This window comes from Ruditapes philippinarum, unplaced genomic scaffold, assembly GCF_026571515.1.
Source record: "Ruditapes philippinarum isolate M1 unplaced genomic scaffold, ASM2657151v2 ctg1750_1_1_1_1, whole genome shotgun sequence".
NCBI classification, from domain to species: Eukaryota; Metazoa; Mollusca; class Bivalvia; order Venerida; family Veneridae; genus Ruditapes; species Ruditapes philippinarum.
Window position 1 is genome coordinate 165,128 of NW_026856818.1, and position 22,627 is coordinate 187,754.

Sequence of the window (22,627 nt, forward strand, 5' to 3'; positions counted from 1 at the left end):
ATATATACACAAGACATGTGGATCATTATTCGTTCCACGTGGCAAATGCTAATATAATTTTGTTTTACCGTGGCTAGACAGTATAAACTATCATGAATATTTCATGGAATCGCTGATTTCCTACCACATCGCATATCAAACAATTGAAAAGTAGATTAAAAAGGCAATAGTATTTTCTTTAATACTGATTATTCTCACAATCTTAGACATTAAGTTGTCATTAAATGTAGATATGCCAATGTGGGTTTTTTTATCCACAGTCTTGAACTGGGTTAATCTGGATGAACTTAACAATTCCCAATCATAACACTACTGTGGACAATAACCATGATACCTCATATGACATCAGTACTGTACAGACTGGTTGATGCTTAAAAAAAAAGCTACAATTTCTATTCATAACCAGGCTTGAATAAAATTTCAATAATGCTTTAAATAAATAAAAACTTGTATGACAATCCAAAAATTTCAACCAAATATACAACTTTTTTTTTATTTCAAATACAAAACCTGGTAAGTATTAATGGCACATTATGCCTCAGAAATAGACATTTTTCAGAACTCTTTAGAAATGATGTTGAACATAATTTTATTATATTTTAAGTGTTTTAATAACGAATGAAGAGCATGGTAGATGATAAACAATTGAAAAATAGCATTGAAATTGCAGTAATGTGTCATACATGTAGCCAAATGTAAACAAAATAGTATTTTGACTTCCATACAAAATACAAATTCACTTTATTTATACTAAATACCAACAGAGCAAAAGAAGCAAAAGGTAGTTCATCTTTATGACAAATGACAATTTTTTTTAAAACTGTGACAAGATACCAAAAACAAACAAAAAATGAGAAAATAAAATGATAGCATATCAGTCTGAGGCATAATGGGCCTTTAAATAAAAAGAAAATGATACAGACAAAAGTGTCTGTCGTTATCACATATAATAAGAGAATACTAGATTTGCATTATACTATTCCAGAAAATAAATCAAAGGGCAAACATTTCCTACATTTAACCATATCATGTCATCCATTTTAAGCTATACCACGCCAATAAAACATATCCGTAATGACAGTATATATATACATTTATATATCAATGTCATATTTTGTCTGCTATTTTCTACTATACTTCTCCCATATGTGCAGTATATGAAAGTCATCTGCCACTTTACTCTGCATAAAATATAAAACCAAAATTTCCTCCAACATAAAAAAGAGCTAGACAAAAATGACTAAATGACCTTTACTTAGATGTGTCTATTTTTTTTTCCTAACGGTTTTGGGGAGACTAAATTTAGACATTTTTTTCACAAAGCCAAATATTATCTTTTTTAGCAAAAAAACTGTTCATAAATATTCAAAACAGTTAATCTGTGGTCATTGAAAAAATTGTCAATGACTTAAAAACTTGAGCAACTGACATTAAACTATGAGACTTTATTTGATAATGTGCTTATCAAGAATTAAAAACTTTTCCAAATTCAAGCATAATTATCATTTTCCCCACCCCCACCCCAATTCAATAGCAAGTTTTAAGAATATTATTATTACATTGGACTATATTTACAAATTTTTTCATACAGCACTTATTTTTCACAATTCAAACAACCCAGACCCATTCACAGAACACTGGAATTAAACACTGACGTCTAAAGACAAGGAAGAGGAAATGTTAATTGAGAAGATATTGTTACATTTAAGATAAAACTCTGTCCCATATTTTCTTGTAATGTTAATTCATATACTTTAAGGAAATGCATTTTATTTGTTTGTGTCATAAATCACACATTATGGCAAATTTTTAGCTTAACTGGTGGGAGAGACACCCTCAGGATGCCTATTTCTGCACAATTTTATGCATGTTTATGCATCTAGGCTTAAACTTTGCCCTTTTGGTTAATTTGCTAGATAACTCCCACACATGAAAGATAGATAACTCCAGTACATGAAAGATGGATAACTCCAACATATGAAAAAATTGATTACTCCCACACATGAAAGATGGATAACTCCCACACATGAAAGATGGATAACTCCCATACATGTGAAAGAAGGATAACTCTCATACATGTGAAAGATTGGTAGCTTCTAAACATGAAAGCTACACAGCCCTTACACAAAACAGATAGGTAACTTTCCAAACACATGAAAGATAAATAGCTCCTCCAAACATTAGAGGGATAACTCACACACATGAAAGATTTCAATGACCATGACAGAACTATATATAGAACAGCAAATCTATTGAAGCCAGCAACATTAAACTATTCAGGCATGGAGGGAAACAAAAGATCAGCATCCATATATGAATAAAGACTGAAAAAATTATTGTCCAACAAAAACAAGCTGACAGATATTTACCTGGACTTCTTTTTTCTTTTTCTGGTTGGTAAAGGTGCTGCATCCTCCTCACTGTCAGAGTCTTTTACTATCCTATAAACATAATATACCATAATATATTATAAAACATTTGGGGTTTTTTTGTATTTTTTTTGCTGGCACCAAAGAATCACAAACATTTTGTAAGCTAGCCTGACAGCTTATTCACAATCATGAGAAAATAATATTGCCAGACAGTTAAAAATACATTTGGTTAGTTTGGTGGTACAAATAGTGCAGACCATGATCAGACGGCACCACAGATGTGCTGGCTACCAGGTCTTGGACTGCACTAGCTGCATGGTTTGAATCTCTTGTCACCAGGAGCAGGTTTAAGGCCAGAAAACATTATACATACATGTATGTTGTATAGCCTATATCTATCAGTGTCCAAAATATTGAACTATGCAACACAAGTTGAATATTTAAAATTTTTACTAAGTCAAGGGCAATAACTTATATAATAAATACTAAATATATCCACATGAAAATACCCAGGTGCACAACTTCACATGCTGATTTACATTCCTGTAAGGTTCATGACTCTAGGTATCTTTTTGAGTTACTTGCGACACAAAAAGAAAACAGGTGGACGAATGGACAGATGGACAAGGGTAAATCTAAATACCCCCCCCCCCCCTATAGTGGGGGCACAAAAAGTTAAAGTCCCAGTGCAAACATTTTTTTTTTAACACCTCCTTATTTACCAACATTCATCTCCGTAATTGATGTCAGTCTATTACACTGCTTGTACACTCGAGAGAGTATTTTATTTAATTTAGTATTCAATTAGTACATACTTGAAGCAAATTTCAGGAAATACAGCATTGATCTGTTACCAAATACACTGTCTCCGTACAAACATGTGACATAAACAACGCAGCAGTATATAGAGCAAGTAGACCAAAAAAAGATCTTTGATTTTCAAAATATTCTTTGCGAGCATAATGCCTCAGCGTTTTTCTCCCTTCTTTAGCAAGGGCCATACAAGGGCAGTGTTTCCCCCTAAAATTCAATTTAAATCAAGCTTTTATTTCCATCTGAAAAAAAATATGCGTTACTTTTCCTCAAATATAAGAAAAGGGCAAGGACCCTACCTGTGAAAAAACCCAGCACCTTTTATTCATTATACAAAATATGGACATGCCCTGTGTTCATGAAAAAGTCCATCCGTCTGTAACTATCAAAATAATCAAGTGTTGTTTATAATGGGCTTACATTATAAAAGCCTCTCATTTAGAAATAAAAGTATATATCTAAAACAGACCACATAGCTGTAATGTTAAACTGCTGATATTTAGAGACATTGACAAAAAATTTAAATGTCCCTCACGGCAGGGCTGACAAAAGCCAACAACCCCCCCCACAACCCCCCAGTTAAAATTGCAATTTCAATTTAATTCTAAGTGTATTTTCAGGGACTACCTTGGACTGAAAATTTAGGGAGAAGTGACTTCTCCCTTCAGGAAAAATAGGGAGAAGTTTTGAAATTTAGGGAGAAGTGATCATCAAATCGAGTTATATCATTGGATTTTTTTTCTAATTTTATTTCACAAAATATACATGTACACCTTTATATGTACATGCATATAAAATATACATGTATATGGCATGGAAAATAAACAAATGTGTATTTGAAAATCGCTATGATGATATTTAATGAAGTACTAGTTGAATTTGATTTCCATCAACACAACATTTTTTAATTTTTTTTTAGGTTCAACAGTTTCTGACTCTAACTTTTAAATGCAATTTATTAAGAAGAAAAGTTCTTTAATTCATAATAATTATCCAAATTCTATCAATTTACATCAGTTTTAATGATGAATATTACTATCATAAATGTAATGGTCATTACAAACGTATATGGGATATTGTAAATCAAACAGGACATATAGGGGAAATAGTAAATCAAACAGGACATATATTGAAAATAGTAAATCAAACAGGACATATTGGAGAACTAGTAAATCAAACAGAACGTTTAGGGAATATTGTGAAACAAACAAAACGTACAGGGGATATTGTAAATAAGACACAAATATACGTTTGAGGTAACTTAATTATCAATTAGCTTGCTTTTTATCATCTGCTGCATTCATAATTCAGGGTCTTTTACAGCTTTAATTTACCGTATAATCAATGCGCTATTTTTAGCGATGTGGATTTCCAAGTGTGAATTCCAAATGTCGCTATGGCCACGCTTCAGCGCATGTGCTAATTACGTCAGATTACACAATTAAATCTGCCTCCAGGCAGTATTATCGAGTGGAGAAATATACATGTCAGACATTTCATAGAGATTTTAGGGCGACTAGAATTTCGCTTTTCAGATCATATAGGGCGAAGTGAAAATATTTACGGCGAAGTTTTCGCCTGACTTCGCCCTGAACGCAGTCCCTGGTATTTTTCATTATTCTTTTGCATATTTTTCCATTTAAATGACAAATTTCAAACTTTACGTTTTTAGACATATAGACCTAAGCGGAGCTCCTTTAAGCTCTTCCATAAATGTTAATTAATTACATAGCACGATACTTAAATCTAGATACATACGCGTATTTTTTCTGTGCCATTGCTAGTGCTTTAGCAGCCTCTTCTTTAACTTTCCTATTCGGATCGAAGGCGCTACCATCAACATAGTGTTCACTGAGACCAAAGGCATCTCTCAATCTTGCATTCTTCTCAGCAGTTGCTTCAGCAATTTGATGTGTTTCTTTTGCTCTGAAAGTATATAATATATATATTTCTTTATATTAAAAGTGTTAAATCTCTGGTAATATAGGGATATTATACTAAGCCTTGCAATTTTGCCAAAAAGTTTTCAAAAGCCTGTGACGTACTTATGTATTATAATTATGATACACGTTTATCACATGACGTAATTTATTTTTAATTAGGGCCGTCATTGAAAATCATGATATCACTATATCATCAAATTATTCACATGCGGTTAAATATTGTTTGTTTGGTTAAGCACCAACACATATATAGGTCACATGGCGCTGAAACACTCAGGGAAGATGAGAAACACTCAGGGAAGATGAGAAACACTCAGGGAAGATGAGAAACACTCAGGGAAGATGAGAAACACTCAGGGAACACTCAGGGAAGATGAGAAACACTCAGGGAAGATGATTTTGCCTAACTTCCTGTGGTACAAACTTCAAAGCAAGTCAGCAGAGATCAAAACCACCTACAAGATACATATACTCCAGTTATTCAAACCTGGCATTCAGTCACCTGTCATGATCACACAGTGGCTGCGATCCTTATGCCTCAACCATTAAAGACAACCGCTGAGCCATTAGGGGCACAATTCCATATAGATCCACAATTTATAATATCAATTCAATTCAATTCAAAACAAATTTCTTCCTCACTGTCTTGCCAAACCTTCTCTCCTTTTTCTTGGCTAGCTTAAAACACATTAAGACAAAGCTCAATGAAATTCAAAATTTCATCCTGCCATCCCAACATTTTGATAATGGACAGTTCCAAATATAGAAGGTGGACAAGTCCATTTAAGAAATTAAACAATTTAAGAGGTTCTATAAGCAACCATGAATACATGAAACGACAACATGTTGAACCCAATTATATATTGTTATTGTATTGTTCCTAAATATAATTCTTTTAAAGTCTTAAAGTTCTGAAACAGGACATTATTTAAAGCCGTACTTGTATCGTTCACTGTCAGTTTAGTTCTGATAAGTCCCCAAGGGCTCAACATCTTGTAATAGAAAATTCTGTTAATGAATTTAAAGCTTGAAAAAATTTCTCCTGAATTTCTACATGATTATCACCTATCACTGAAAACTTTTCAGTACCAAGTTTCCTTAGTGTCAAATTAAAACTGACAATCATCATCGGCTCAAATAACTGTCACGTTTTCAAGACAAGGGGTCGCCAAGATTTAATCACTTTTAACTGTCACGTTTTCAAGACAAGGGGTCGCCAAGATTTAATCACTTTTAAGGTGAAAGAACTCAGGTCCCCTTTTTCAGATTTTGATAATGAATTTAAAACCATATTTACCAATAGAACGTCTTTTCTTAAAACGATAAAAGAATAAATGAAGCAAAGAAAAGCAATTTAGTATAAATTAGAATATTTTCATGCTAAATTGTATTAACACATTTTTTTCTTTAAGAAATATGCATACATATTCAATGTAAAGAAATTGACATTTTGACATGTTTCAAAAATTTAATATTACCACCAGAACTGGAAAGACTTTTGTTGTTTACACTAAAACAGCTAGGATAATGCTTTTAATTACCAGAAATATAGACAATTAGTCTAGTACTTTACCCTGCCTCTCATTTAATTTCAATTTAATTTACAATCAATGAAATTAGCAGAACATAAACAATCCACTTCAGATAATTGTTTGTTTCTATGGTTTTTATGCAGATTTTAATTGTCACGTTTTTGGTCAAATCTCAGCGGTCAATCCACCTTAGCTGGCTTTCCTTAGAAATAGCTACCGTAATTACCAATTTCTAAGCAAGTGACTGCCTACCAGTCCCAAATTTTTTTAATCAAATGTAAGACAAAGGTCACCATAAAATTTAATGTCCAACATCATTCCTCTAAGAGAAATTTCGCCATGCTCGAAGGTTGAACCAGCGGCCCTTATACTACTAATCCGATGCTCTCCCTTATAATTTAGACAAGTCAGCGTACTTTTTTCAGATATATAAGTCTTACAAGTCATTTATAATATTATGCCTCAGTGGAAACAAGAATATAAAATTCTACTTTATCACATGACATAATATAGCCAGAAAATACTGAGAAATTTGTATTTGTTTAAGTACTTGTTTGATTAGCAAGCTTTAACATTGAAATGATTTATTTTTGAGGGCATTGTGAGACTGACTGAAAATATAACAGATGGCGTTCACCTGAGAGAAATATATTAATTTGATCTTATATGCAAAACAATCAAATTTCCGCTTTATTTTGTCTGAATATTGCAAAGTAATACATCGTAACCACACTATTAGCTCGGCCAATCGGGTGTCATCAAATAATTTAATCATGATTTTGTAGCACTTATACATGTTTAAATATTATTAGAATTTTCTTGAACTTTGTTCAATTTTTCACATGATGTCATATGTGTCAATATTTATGTCGTTCCAGTAGTATATAATGCACATTTTACATACTAATTCTCTCATTTTTTTAATCTAATAATTTTTCTAATAAAATTCCTGCGTTAAGGGAATGCCATTTACTTTCATCTACATAAACATAAGAATTATAAACATTAGAGTTATATTTATCATCTTAGTATATATAGTACAAGCCCCTGGAGAACGGTTCCGCGTGCCAGGCAATCTTTCTCCTTAGATTCCTGCCTCGCCTTTTCCCTTCCATATTGTTACAAAATATGAATTATCAGCCGAGATAATTTTCTACCGTTAACGTATCATCCATCAAATTACACAACAGAAAGCAAGCACACTTCTTAGTATCCGTCCCTTAATCGTATTTACAATGCAAATGACGGGGTGTACAAGGTGTTCGGAAAACACTTGTTATTCTTAAATCGCATGCTCAAATCCAATTAAACACACCACATTGTTCGAGTAAAACATACATAAGATATATAATGATATGAATAATAAATGTGCCATAAATAAACTGGTACACGCAAAACATTGTTTTCCTTTGTAATGATTTAAGATCATGTTTTAATAAGTTGTTACAGAGGAGGAAATGAGAACATATTTATTAGATCGCAATTGAAGTCCTGAAAGTTACAAATGGAATATGGTAGAGAAATGGGATGGTTATAATAATAACCAAAACAGATATTTATTAATTATCATACTTAGCATAATTAATGAGTTTGCATGAAGAACTTAAATGTTCTTTTAATTTGAAACAATTCAATCTTGACCTTAAAATATCATTATACACTATAATTATATAACTGAAGGTTATAGAAAGAAATATTCATTAGTGACATATGTATAGGATAGATCATGAGTACCAGTTGGATGTGAGATTTATCAACGAGCGAAGCGAGTTGATAAATCTCACATCCAACTGGTACGAGCGATCTATCTGACTTAGACCACAGGTAGTTTTCTCTGTTTAAGGTGAAGATTAAACATGCGTAAACGGTTTTTTTCTCCGACAGTTACATAGGGATATCCAAATATTTCTTATGCAATCTATATGGCCTTATTGTAGGCAAAAATGCACGAGAAAATGGCATAATTCATGTTCTTTCATAAGTTACTGAATACACAATCTATTGAATGATAGATAGATTTCACATTCTATCGCAAAGGTGCAGTCAGATGAAAATTGGGAAGAATTTAACATTTCTGAATGTGATAACATTATAATTTCGAAACTTGGGAGATGTTTGTTGTTATTCCTGTTGATTCCTCATTTAAATGATTTAATGACATAACACCGTACACAGCGCTTGGAAGCTAGACTGCTTACCGGAATATACCCTTAGACAGAAATCATGGGTGATGGCTACTTTCAAGAGTGGGCTCGTTGGAGAAACGGGCAGGTAACTGTCATTAAACGTTTTCCTTAATGCTTAAACAACACTAGGGTTCAGGATATTTATTGGTTGTTCGGCTGAAGTTGAAAATATTTTACTTGACGTATAGATTCGTTTATTTATTGTATGCTTTATATACATCCTGCATTTACTTTTTTACTTCATTCATGAACTGAAAAAATATTACAAACGTCCCTCTGAAGCCTTTAAGCATAGAATTTCCTTAGCGTTGCAACCGCAGCCCAGTCACCGTTCGGAAACTCCACCCCCTCCAGTGGAATCCCCTCTTCCCAAACCAGTAAATTAATGTACATCTACAGTGTCTGCTATTAAGAGTGAGCCGGGCATAATTCAGGATGCAAATATAAGCACAAAAGCCGTCGTAAAATTAAGATACATATATAGTTTTAAATAGATATATAAACGCATTTCACATCATTATTGCTAGTTTTTTGTTATTTACAAATACAGTAACTATTCTTGTAAAATGATGAAATGTCGAAAAAAATTGGTCAAATGACTATTCCCCTGCGAAAGCATGTTCATCAATTCATGAATGTTCATGAACAGTTCATGAATATTCATGAACATCTTTCAATTGTTCATCATCTTGGCAGAAATGTTCATGAACAAATATTCATGAACATTCAAGTTCATGAATATGTATGTCTGTTCACGATCATGTTGATGTGTTCATGAACATTTTGGCATCATTCTTGCTCTGTTCATGAACATTTTGGTATGTTCATGAACAAGCTGACAATAATCATGAACTTTAAAAACAAATTTGTCTTTACAATTTTAACCCAGGTGAATACTTTTTAGTGTTAGAAAAAATTTCAGTTCATGAACTCATGAACTGAAAAATTTCAGTTCATGAACTCTCGTGAGTTCATGAACTCACTGATCATCAACAAGAGTTGGCTGACCTTGGTAACACCCATAATGCAAAAGTCAACATGGCCGCCAGAAACAAAGCTCTACATGTGTTTTAACAAACTTTCGGTGCAAACTTACTTAAAAATGGAATAAATAACAATGACTTAGCAAAATGAAGAAAAAGTGATGTATTTACATAATGGACTATATAAAATCTTATGTAAAATTGTGTCAAAGAAATAAATTGAAGAGCAAACTGGCAAGTCGTGAATTCTAATGACAATTCAATTTGTACATAGGGAATCAATGAGCACAGTGTTTAACAAGTTTCATTACCTGTGTAATGGGCTTTTGTGTTTTGTATTTGTACTAAAACACTGTCTATTGTGCATTTTATGGCTGGTACAAATCAGCAGTCTTAGAATTAAATGAAAATTGATTGTGATGTCACATTATTATGACCCCTGGGAGAAGTTTTTGAATTGTTCGTGAACATATTCATGAACAATTTCATGAATGTGCATTTGAACAAGTTCATGAATGTGCATGAACAACAAATGAGACTTTTTTTCTTTCATGGACAATTCATGAATCGATATATTCATGAATGTTAACAAACATATATTCATGAACATGTTCATGAATATCTTGATTCATGAATTGTCCGTGAACGAAAAAAAGTCTCATTTGTTGTTCATGCACATTCATGAACTTGTCCATGAATATGTTCATGAACAGTTCATGAATTATTCATGGAATTCTCGCAGGGGTTAAATGCTATCTGTTTGTTTTTTAAGAAGGGAATTACACTACATGTATTTACTTTACAATATACATAGAAATTTTCCTCCCATAAAACGTGCACATTACGGGTTTTTCCTTTCAGTTGAATACAAACATGATTATAAGTTATATCAAACACTTTACTGTGATGTGTGGGATATATCAAACACTTTTTAGCCTCTCTGATTGGCCGAGAGAAAACAGCTGTGGTCTAATTAGTGACATCAACTGAGGCATAAGCTGAGTATGACATCATTGTGTAATGGGTGATTATTTTTGTTTTATCACCAACTTGTGCTTCCTTTTCACTTTTAAATCATCATAATTATCCACAGAACCATAATTTCTTTTGCTTTTCATGCATCTGTCAATCCACAAATTAAAGAACTAACAAAATTTAATTGTAAAACTATTTTGCATTAACATCATTTTTTCATTGTACATAAAAAAAATTTGTGCAAAAATAAACTGTAAATTAGTTTTGCATATAATTTAGCATTATTTGCATTGTACGTTTTTTTGTGTGCAATAAATGAAAATCCACCAATTTAAAGAACCCACGAAAATGTCCTTATATAATGTGATAAAATCACGAAATTTCATGCCCACAAAATTAAAAGAATTTACAGTATTATAATGTTTCCTCATCCATTTAAGATATGTATTAAACTTGCCGATATCCAGATTATCTCAATAATGATACCCCTTTGAAAGAAAAAAAAATCAGGTCTCCTCTTAAAACACTCTCATTAATAAGTAATTAATCATCCAATGACTATAATATTGATCAGGTAAAACAAAAAACATTTCCCATCATGCAATTGCACTTAAAGAGTTGCTGCTGTTGTTGTTGTTGTTTTTAGTTGGGGATGATTAATTGCTTACAATTTACACTATCAAAGCATCTGATTATTCTAATTCTTTGAAAATCAGGACAAAAACGATCAGTTTTGAAAAAATGCCCACTGGGCTGAAATCTTTCATCAGTATAATAGTATCCTATGTTAGTACACTATAACACAGAGACACATTAAAACATACATGATGTAGTGACTTAACTTCGATATTCTAAGGCTACAATAATACACAATAACAACAAAGCTATTCTTTACAATAGAAGACCTCTGAGTGAGTCCTGTGATTACAACAAAAAGAAAGCTATCCAGTTTACAATAGAAGACCCCACATCACCCCTCCCCCCTGGAGTCTGGAGATAAATAAACATCAATAAACTTCAAAGACATCCGTAGGACAGTTAAATGATATTGTCTACCACTATGACATGCTGTTCCAATACAAGAGTAAGATTTGTTTACATTTAGGGGTTCATGTTATTCATTAATGATAATAGTTGTAATATTATGTCTGGGACAGTGGAAAAGATAGCATTTATATATGCTTAAAACACTGTTGTTAGAAATCAGAGAATGGTATTTTTCTCAGAAGATTCTTCATTTTAAAACTGACTCATAAGAAGTATAAGAGATTAAAAATCTACTTCTGACAAAATATACAGTGAGCATTCATAGAAAATTGAATTTTTGGACTCAATTTCCAAAGGTTGTAGGTTCAAAGCCAACACATTACTATAAAAATTCGATAAAGTAGCAAAATAACTATTCATAGAAAATGTAAGTCTATAAAATCAACTTTTGAACTCAATTACCAAAGTTTGAAGGTTTAATTCAAATTCAATGCTTTATTATAAGAATTCAATAAAGTAGCAAAAAGGTTGATATTAAAGCCAGTTGTGGGTAAGAAAAGTAGTTATAATCTGGCCAACAATCTCTAGATAATAATTTCTGGCAAACTTAAGGCACCATTGAAAAATTATCAATGGAGAGCCTTAGATTTGCAGCAATTTGCAAAAGGATCCAAGTATAGCAAAAGTATATAATATTTCTAAGCTAATTAGACACTTACATATAAACGTTATAGCACCCAATTGGTATGCCCCAAGGTTTTTTCATATTTTCAAAATGGTTGTCATAGTGATGTGAATTCCCTGTCACAAGATGTCTGCCAAGATGGCCGCCTGCTTCACATGGGTGCAAAGGTGCATTAAACTTCTCCCAAAATATGTCAAATATTGACTGTTTTCTTGAGCGATGCCCAAACTTATAAGAGTTTCGTTCCTGGCACAGAATGTTCCTGGTGTCACATGATTTTTGTAGAGCAGCACAATGTTCAATGTTTGACCTTGAAAAATTGTCAATATTTGACCTAGAACAATGGTCAATACTTGACCTTGAGCAGGTCAAGCATTTTTCTGATGTCCAAGCAACTTTCTCCAGAATAAGAACTCCTTGACTCTGACTTTCCATTATATACAATCTTAATAAAGTTTTTCTATAATTAGCTCAAGTTGTCCTATAAATAGCTAATATTGTTCTATCAATAGCTAATATTGTTCTATAAATAGCTGATGTTCTATAATAAGCTAAAATTATTCTAAAAATAGCTATGTGAAGTTTTTTTTCAAATTCATTCAGCAGTAAATTGTAACTTTGCCTTCAATTAAAATTTTGTTCATTTAGCAAAAAGTCTGTTATCGGCAGCAGCATAATAAATACTGAACATACATTATATTCTTGTATCGATGCAGCACTTTAATTATTCCATTTTAAGTTAAACACTATAATCCTAAATTCATACACTATATTCCATTAAAATCTGAATTCATGTTTAATTTCCATAGTTTAATTCATTTCTCAAAACAAAATGCATCATTTAAAAGGGGTTTCATTACACTTTTGCAGATAATGTCATAATAATATATTTCTAAATTGTCTAATTTTTTCATCATAAAATATTGATATGGCCATTTTCAAATGCCCTGTTGCATATAAATCCTGCAAATTTATTATCCAAAGTTATTGCAAAATGTCTTAAATCACAGACTTAATTTAATATAATAAAGTCATTTTCTATTTAGATAGGAAATGCCTATCATTGAAAATATAAAGTCATATTTAAGGACTCAGGTATACATTTAATTTTTATTTTATTCAATTTTCATTTAATAATCATGCCTTTTTAAGTTCTATTGACTATATATAAGCAGATTATGTCTAAATTTATGCCCTTAAGGTAGTGATTAGTTTAAATTAAATTAAGTCATGTTTTGTAAAAAGAGGTATATTTTCTTTTCTTTATAATAATAGTTATTATGACGACTGTATTGATTTATATGCATCATATATTTCTGTGTTGCCTTTTTTTGCCGTTTTTCCCTTTCTTTCAGTTTATCTACTGTTGCATTTCAGTAACCTGGAAAAGTTGTTTTTATCTAACATAGGTAGTGCAGGAATATAGCAGATGTCCAAAAGACAGCTCTCTGGTTCTGTTACATGATGCCTTAAGCATAAAGCACAAGTTACATGGGACCTCCGAATCTCCTACGGTCAATTTCAGAAGACCATGCTTATTGTATACATAGAAATTATTCAATAAGGATCTAACATACCTTTTATATTGTATCAGTAAAATTGTTAACTGACAATTATACCATGAAATTCAAGTAATTCCTAGATCCAAAGGTCACCCAATGGAGAGACAAAACATGGTCTTTAAAGACAGGTGGTCTTTGTTTAGAGGTTTTGTCTAGGAAAGATTATCATAAAATGGCCCTTTATTTACAGGGTTATCTTTATTCAAAGGTTGTCTTGAACACAGGTTTGACCATTTCCTGAACAAAAGACCTGTTAAATATAAACACCCCAAAAACATGTGTTAATGCACCATATCATATATAAGGTACAGACTGTTTCATCTCAATATTTCACTAAGATCATTACACCAATTTCTCCGAATAATCTAAATACAATCAGTTAAGTGCTTGAATTCTTTTTTCAGTTACTGCAGTAAAACAGTCTGGGTTTTCTTTGCTTTTTGTTGCTTTCTCAAGTTTGAATTCGTATTATAGCAACTTTCTAACTTAATGGTAAAGAAACACCAGAAATATTTAAAGATATAGGTGCATAATTTCAGGCAGTCATTACGTGTGCTACTATTTAAAGTTACATTTAATAATTTTCATAAAAAACTAAATAGCGACATAACATTAATAAATTGGGTTTTATATCGACCCAGGTCTTATTTTGGTGTCCAAGCAACCAGAATGAGTTTTATTAGCATTAAAATAGGTAACCTCATTGTGGCGAAATGGGAAGTACAATTTTTGTTTGCATGAGACACTCCGCCTTCGGATCATCCGTACATCGATATTAAATCAACAAACATGACTATAAGTAGCAGTCGTTATTTAACGGTATATTTCCGCATTGTAACGGATGTTTTCATACAATTTTAATCTTTTTACGAGATGATTACTTTTACTGAACCCCAGGTTTAGTGCACCGTGAAGCTTAAACGGTTAAAGTGTGTTTGCACAAGAAAATATCACATTTGCTGTGTTCCGGATAGCAACTATAAAACTGTGACGTAGCGCAATTACACGAGCTCATTATTGTCTTCATTTGCATGTTAAAATTCGTATACGAACTTAAGTGTTACTGTGGGGTTTCCTAATCCTGATTTATAAACAATATTTGATGAGATTTACAACAAAACTATTAAACAGGTTAATGAAACTGTAGAATGTTTGATTTTTAGGCCGACGGCAAAATATTTTTACATATTTATTTAATGTAACTTTAAGCTATAAAAGAACCACAAAGCTTAGGTATCAATTTTACTGACAGACAGTTCCTCATATATTATGCCATCAAAGCACACATTGAAAAAAAAAACCTATTTTAATTACAATTAATGAAACTCCAAGGTAATATGTAAATTAGGGGGAGGGCAATTACAACAAACGCTATAACAGCTATCTTATATTCTGGTCAAGGAACTATTTGTAGCTCTCCTGAGTGTTAGGCTGTAGACAGACTCATAAATAAATTACTTGTTAATCGAGTGAAGACTAAAAATACCAACATTCAAACACCTTCTATGTATTCAAGGCACAGCATGCCTCAGAAATGAATATATTTTGTATTAAAGGCACATTATGCCTCAGAAATGAATATATTTTGTATTAAAGGCATATTGTGCCTCAGGAAATGAATATATTTTGTATTAAAGGCATATTGTGCCTCAGGAAATGAATATATTTTGTATTAAAGGCACATCATGCCTCAAAAATGACAGCATTTTGTATTAAAGACAAATGACTATATTTTTACAATCTGCAGAACAGAAAAAGATGTGCCTTTTTGTGCTTGACATCTGGTATATCAAAATGTAAACAAAGTGGTATTTTAACTTCCATACAAAATACTTAATCAAGTGTAAGAATTAATTCTATACCTTAACACAAAGGAAGCAAATGATTACTCAGATAAATGGTCAGTATAACTTTCCTTCCTAAAAACTGTAAAAAAAACACTAAAGAAAGAAAAAGCTGATGATAGCATTTTGAGGCTTTATGTGCCTTTAAGACAGCTGGGTGGGCTATACAGTCTACTGATGGCATTAAAAGTTGTGTATTAATCCCAGTCTGAAAGCTTGAAAAACTTTTATTCGGTGTATCTTTAAATGTTTAATGTACACTTTACCGATATTCCTGTAAGAAAATGCAGCACTTAATGTAGACATTTCACAGACAGCTGTATGTTCTTATGACTTTAATTTAATGAAACCTTGAAGTACCACAAGAGTTCTTGCAGGATCTGAGCATGCTCCACTTTTCTTAGTGATGCATGAATTATAAATGAACTGCACTTTGATTATATATTTTATGTACCAGTGACCTTGATCTATTGACCTAAAAATGGGCATAAAACAGGTAGAGTTTGAATTGAGATCAGCACCCACATATTACTTCAAATGTGTAACTGTTCAAACAGCCTGGGTCAAAACAATAGCATTGCTGTTTCTTCAAAACCAGCCAATCTCAATATACCTTTACAACATAACAATAAAAAAATGTAGTAATAATTAAGTGTCAGGTGCCTGCAGGTCTAATCTTGCACGACCAGTTAAGCTGGAACTTTAGATGCAATTATGATAGTGCTGTTTTAACCCAATCAAAACTCTAAAACCTCCTAACAAGAGCTGTCGGTAGGACAGCAATGCTCGACTATTCTTAGTGCTTGATAGTAAAAAAAAATGCTTGATACAGTTACCTCCTCCTGTTTACAGGTTGGGGTCATGATGGTGAACAAGTGTGCAAAGTTTCAAAGCCATATGTCAATGGACTTTGAAAATATTTGAACTATTACAAAAACTTTAACGTAAATTCCAAGTCGAAAAAGGGGCATAATTCTGTCAAAATGCTTGATAGAGTTACCTCCTCCTGTCTACAGGTTGGGTCATGATGGTGAACAAGTGTGCAAAGTTTCAAAGCCATATGTCAATGGACTTTGAAAATATTTGAACTATTACAAAAACTTTAACGTAAATTCCAAGTCGAAAAAGGGGCATAATTCTGTCAAAATGCTTGATACATTTACCTCCTCCTGTCTACAGGTTGGGGTCATGATGGTGAACAAGTGTGCAAAGTTTCAAAGCCATATGTCAATGGACTTTGAAAATATTTGAACTATTACAAAAACTTTAACATAAGTGGTTACGCAGACGCCGACGCGGACGCCGACGCTCGGGTGACTACAATAGCTCTACTTATTCTTATCGAATAGTCGAGCTAAAAAAGCCCTGTGTTCACAATATAGACTGAACTTAGTTAATGCATAATTTATATATACATAATATATCAATTACATTTTGTGCATCTTCTGGCAATAACTTTATATTGATCTAACAAAATAGTTCACTGGCAGAGATTCAAAAAATGCCGTTAACTTTGATTACAATCAAGCACTGTATCAATAAAATAAACATCATTGTTTGTAAATAATCACATTTCTACAGTAAATACTTTATTCAAGTGCAACAACATAAAAGAATTTCAAAAAGAACCTGCATGATGGGGTGGGTTTTTTTTATCGACTTAGCATATTTAAAAATACATGTTCTCCCAAAAAGTATCTAAATGTTTGATTTAATGTTGTTTTTTATTTCAAGTAATTACTTTGTTAATCAAACTTTTTTCCCCAAACTCCTCTGATACAAAATCAGGGCATTAAGTTACCTATCTTAGTTCAGTCTCATAAATTATAAAATAATTTGATTTAGATTTAATAATAGATGAAAATTATGTAACGAGTCGACAGACTGCAAAAAAACCCTCACAAATTCACAAATATAGATCTGAGCTTTTCAGAAAGATGTTTATAAGAAATTTTTTATTTTAGATAATACGATTTATGCTACATTATGTTAATAGTTGTTGGCTCATACAATTATTGTTCCTATACTTTAAGACATTACTTAACAAGTATTTTATAACTTTCCATAAACACCTTGCGTTGTTTATTCTAAATTGTATATATCTTTCTATATACTTATAATTAATAACTAGCTAAAAAATCTGCAACAGCATTTACAGAGCATCGGCAACAAATTATTTTACATAAGAAGTGTGCAATTTTCCTCCCAACATATTAGATCAAGTCTCGTACTTCTACTTATTGTACTGCCGTAAAATCTTTAAGAGAAATTATCAACGTTTTTCAATAGGAGGACGATACTCTGTGGACATATATAAAACCGTCCTCCTCTACCTTACATAACATTGTAATTGCCATATTCTGCCATAATTGACAATAATAAGGCAGGAATTATCCACATTATTACGTTTTACGATCGTGTTTTACTTCACGACCGTAATTTACATGGACATCCCCCCCTTCCCTCCAGAGCTCTGCAGGAGATATAAAATATTCTCTCAAAATATTACGTTACTTAATCTTAATTCATCTTAAATAACATATCAACACTTTAATTCTAAATTTTCTTGATGAATTAGGAGTTTCATGCAACATTATTTTAAGTCAATTAACGTGATTATACTCCAGACAGAATGTTCCATGAATATAATTTATAAAAGTGACGTGAAAGGTAATAATTTCATATTAATTTCTTCACTGTTTTCTACAATTGATGCTACTTTACTACATGTGTATTATAGAAATTGCAAATTTCATGAAACTAACAAAAATAAATATATTTAAAAAAAAAAAAAATTATGTAACAACACCAGAATTGAGCATTCATACAGAACAAAAAGTTATATAAATAATACGTTCTTGTTTTGAGTATTTATACAAAAAATTATTAATATTATTTTTTTTTTTTTTTTTTTTTTTTTGGTTTTACGTCATATCGACATACGTCATATCTCGACGTTCCAGCTTTACCGTCAGGTGCCCTTCCGTGCATTATTTCAGGCACAAACCGACACCTGAGTAGAACCACCGACGTTCTGTAAGCTTAAGCCAGATAGCTTCCTCACATGAAAGATTCCAAACTCCCTGTCCTGTTCGAACCCACAGCAGAGAGGGGCAAGTGGTTTGAAGTAAACGACCTTAACCACTTGGCCAAGGACGCCCCTTTAATATTATGTAAAGGAACAATAATTGAGCACTTGCACAGGAAATGTTAACTTTCATGTAAATGCAACATAATGAAGCATTAACAATGAAAACTATAAATTTCAAGTTACACTAAAATTATGCAATTTCATGTAAAAACACTAAAATTGAGTATTTAATCAAAAATTGGTGAATTTCATGTAAAGGCGCCTTTAAAATTAAAGTATCTTAATTGGAAGCCTTTAAAATGAACATAATCTTTATAGAAAACTACTAATTTCATTTAACCAAGGAAATTAACTTTGACACAGAAAAAAATAAATTTCATGTAAAAGCTGAGACAACTACATAGAAAATTATTAATTTCATGTAAACTTCAAAATTGAGTATTTACATAGAAAAGTATCAATTTCATGTAAAGGCACCATGAATGAGTTATATATATACAGAAAATTATAAATTTCAATCAGATTATAAGTAAGTGTCCATGGTAAACAGTTTTTACATGTCATTTTGAAGCTTATAATTATAAAAGACTCGATTAGACTTTAATTACAAAATTTAATAGGTTTAAATGAACATTTTGCAGCACATTGTTTGGATTTTCATTAAAATTAACAATGCACCTGATTTTTCCTTTATTGAAAATTCATGTAAATTATGCACATTCATTGAATATTTACATAGAAAATTATGAATTTCATGTAAATAATACCAGAATTGAGTATTTATACATATATATGATAAATTTCTTGTAAACTATTATTAAGCATTTATACTGAAAATTGTAACTTATATGTATGTATGTATAATGCTCCTTTTACTCAAAATTAAAATTAAGATCTTTTTTTCACTGCAGACACAGAAACAGTACAATTATTTAACCATAACATTCTTCCCTATTATAAATCACCAAATCAGTAAATTGGGAAATTCAATTTGGAAAAAAAAAATTTTTTAAATCGTAAATCATATTCTGATAATTATAACTTCAATCATTGCAATGATAATAGCAAATTTAACCCTTATCCCACACATATATCCATCTTCTTTCAAAAACTTGAAAAACCGTAATTTTCAATTCACTTTAAAAAAAAAAGTTTCCCTCACTATAGTTACACACAAAATAAGCTTTTACATTAATCCTTCACTGTGTAAAAGCATTTTAAACACACAACTAAACTATTCATCAGCCACTCCAATTTCACTAAAATCCAAATCCACGTGGAATTAGCTGTCTCCAAAAATTGTACAAAAACTTTTCAGACTTCATTTTTCCGTTGTATAATGGGTATTGGATATTCAGGGGGAAAACCCGATCTAGTATAGACCGAGTGTAATATATAAGATACTATTGTTGCCGTACATTTCTCAACATTATACAGTATGTGCCTATATCACTGAAACCAATACGAGAATTTAGCACCTAAATGACTGTTGGTGGAACTAACTGCCGTGAAAACACTGAAATCCAATGATATTCCAACACCTTCTACTATGAGAGGATGGCGGAACTCTCCGCAATATGTCTGTAACAATGATTTTATAATTCTCTAAAACATTACCCAAAACCAAAACGGGATTCATGCTGGTCAATACTTTGTCGAACAATCCAAGCAAAATTAAAAAAAAAAATTCTGTGCCAATCAGTTAATTTTTTTTTTAAAATGGGAACTTGAAGTTAAATATTAGTCAAATTACACCTTATAAATATCTTAAATTACCTGATCTATTTTTAGGGACATCAAGATAAAGAATAAAAGTTGGTCACAGCCATCAGTATATAGAGCCTAAATGTCAGACTGCACAGCCTAAAGCCTCGGTCTCACTTACTCCCGGCAGAGCCCAGGACCATCCCGGTAAGTTACCGGGATGATCCGGGACGATCCGGGATGAAATTATTGTTGCGGTCACACTTACCCCGGCAGCACTACGGTAGTTCCTTACTAACCACCCAGGATGCGCTCCGGATCATCCAGGCAGAGCCCAGGTGAAGCTACGGTTCATGCCGGTGCTTCCCCGGTCGTTCCCGGATGACGCCGGAAGAGCCCCGGTTGACCCAGGCAGAGCCCCGGTCGATCCAGGCAGAGCCACGGCAGAGCCCAGGACGATCCAGGCAGAGCCCCGGTAGAACCCCGGTGGATTGAAAACGCCCGAAAATGATAACATTGATACATAATTTTTATTTAATATAATATCTATTGTTTCAGAATAGTAATTCATGATGATTTTCTGAAAAATCCTTATGCCATACTGGATAGAAGGGAAATGAGAAGGCTTTTAATACAAACAAGTGCAATCATCGCAAATTGTCGTTATTCTTTTAAAATGATCCGGGCTTTGCCGGGGCTCTACCGGGATCATCCGTAGCTCTACCTTTATCCTCCGGGGCTCTGCCTGTAGTTACCGGGGCTCTGCCGGCATATACCGGGGCTCTACCGTAGCTCTACCGTAGCTCTACCGGCTATATCATACCCCGGATCATCCCCGGTTTGTGCCGGCAGAGCTACGGTGCTTTCCCGGTATAACCCAGGTCGTTCCCGGCAGTGCTAAGGATGAAGCCGGTAAAGCTATACCTTCCCGGATCATCCCGGACCACCCCGGTGATATTAAATATTTTATTCCATCCGGGGTCGAATGCCGGATGTTCCTGGATCATCCCGGATCATCCAGGATGTTGCCGGCAGAGTTACGGATGTACCCCGGTTGTTCCCGGTCGTACCCGGATCACCCCGGACGTCTACCGGGGCTCTGCCGGGATGTAAGTGAGACTGTAGCTTTAGAGCCTTAAATATCTGAATTTCGGTTGAAGCTAGTTTAAAGGTAAATGAATCCATAAGCTCTTATTAATTGAATGAATAATTGAATTTTTCTGTTACAAATGTTTTTCACTTGAATTGTATAAATGGTAATAGACGTTTCAACTGATTTACCTTCCATTTGACTTTCTTCTGGTATAAATATTATAAAACATTGATGAAAATTCTTTCATTCTTTCATAACTTGAGGCAATCTTATCAATGAACAATTCTGTTACAAAACTCTAACAAATTAAATGTTGGTCTAAAAACTAAAACACATTCCAAATACTTTCTTCAAACTTTTCCACCAACTGCATTTATTTCACTAGAAAGATGAATATTCATGATTGTACCAGGCTCAAAATGTATGGATGTATAGACTCTGATAATTACAGGCTGTTTGTGTTAATTAAAAGACACTTTGGGTAAGAGAGAAAAGCACTAAATGAACTATATTTGAGGCTCTTCACTCAGATCAATAGGAATCAATTCATTAATCTTAAATAATCTCCTCAGGAACCGATAGTGATTAACCTTTACCACAAGTACAGAGCCAGGCCAGCCTGATTCATGCATTGGCTGTAGCCTGGCTCAAAGATATGCTGGTAACTCAATTATTGTATCCCATTAACTCTGAATGGACTGTCCCATGTTCACACCTGGACAAAACTATTACACAAATTCAGCAGGTTATTTGTATTGATATATAAAAAATATCAACCAAAAAGTCATCTAAACATCAATAAAAAATCGTCATTTAAACATCAACCAAAATATCATCTATATATCAATCAAAAATTT

General features: G+C 32.6%; 1 protein-coding gene across 6 annotated transcripts in view; it reads right to left on the reverse strand.

The window, feature by feature from the left end:
* LOC132747791 (serine/arginine repetitive matrix protein 2-like) overlaps positions 1–22,627 on the reverse strand; it is a 97,918-nt gene that overhangs the window by 21,555 nt on the left and 53,736 nt on the right. For 5 of the 6 annotated variants that reach the window (XM_060737288.1, XM_060737289.1, XM_060737287.1 and 2 more), the window contains exons 1-3: positions 12,511–12,940; positions 4,944–5,111; positions 2,370–2,441 (exon numbers count right to left, since the gene is read on the reverse strand). In XM_060737288.1, the coding sequence (XP_060593271.1) occupies positions 2,370–2,441; positions 4,944–5,111; positions 12,511–12,911 (641 nt within the window). In that variant the 5' untranslated portion in view covers positions 12,912–12,940. Of the gene's footprint in view, positions 1–2,369; positions 2,442–4,943; positions 5,112–12,510; positions 12,941–22,627 lie in introns of those variants that run through there. The other variant, XM_060737290.1, reaches the window with a different exon arrangement.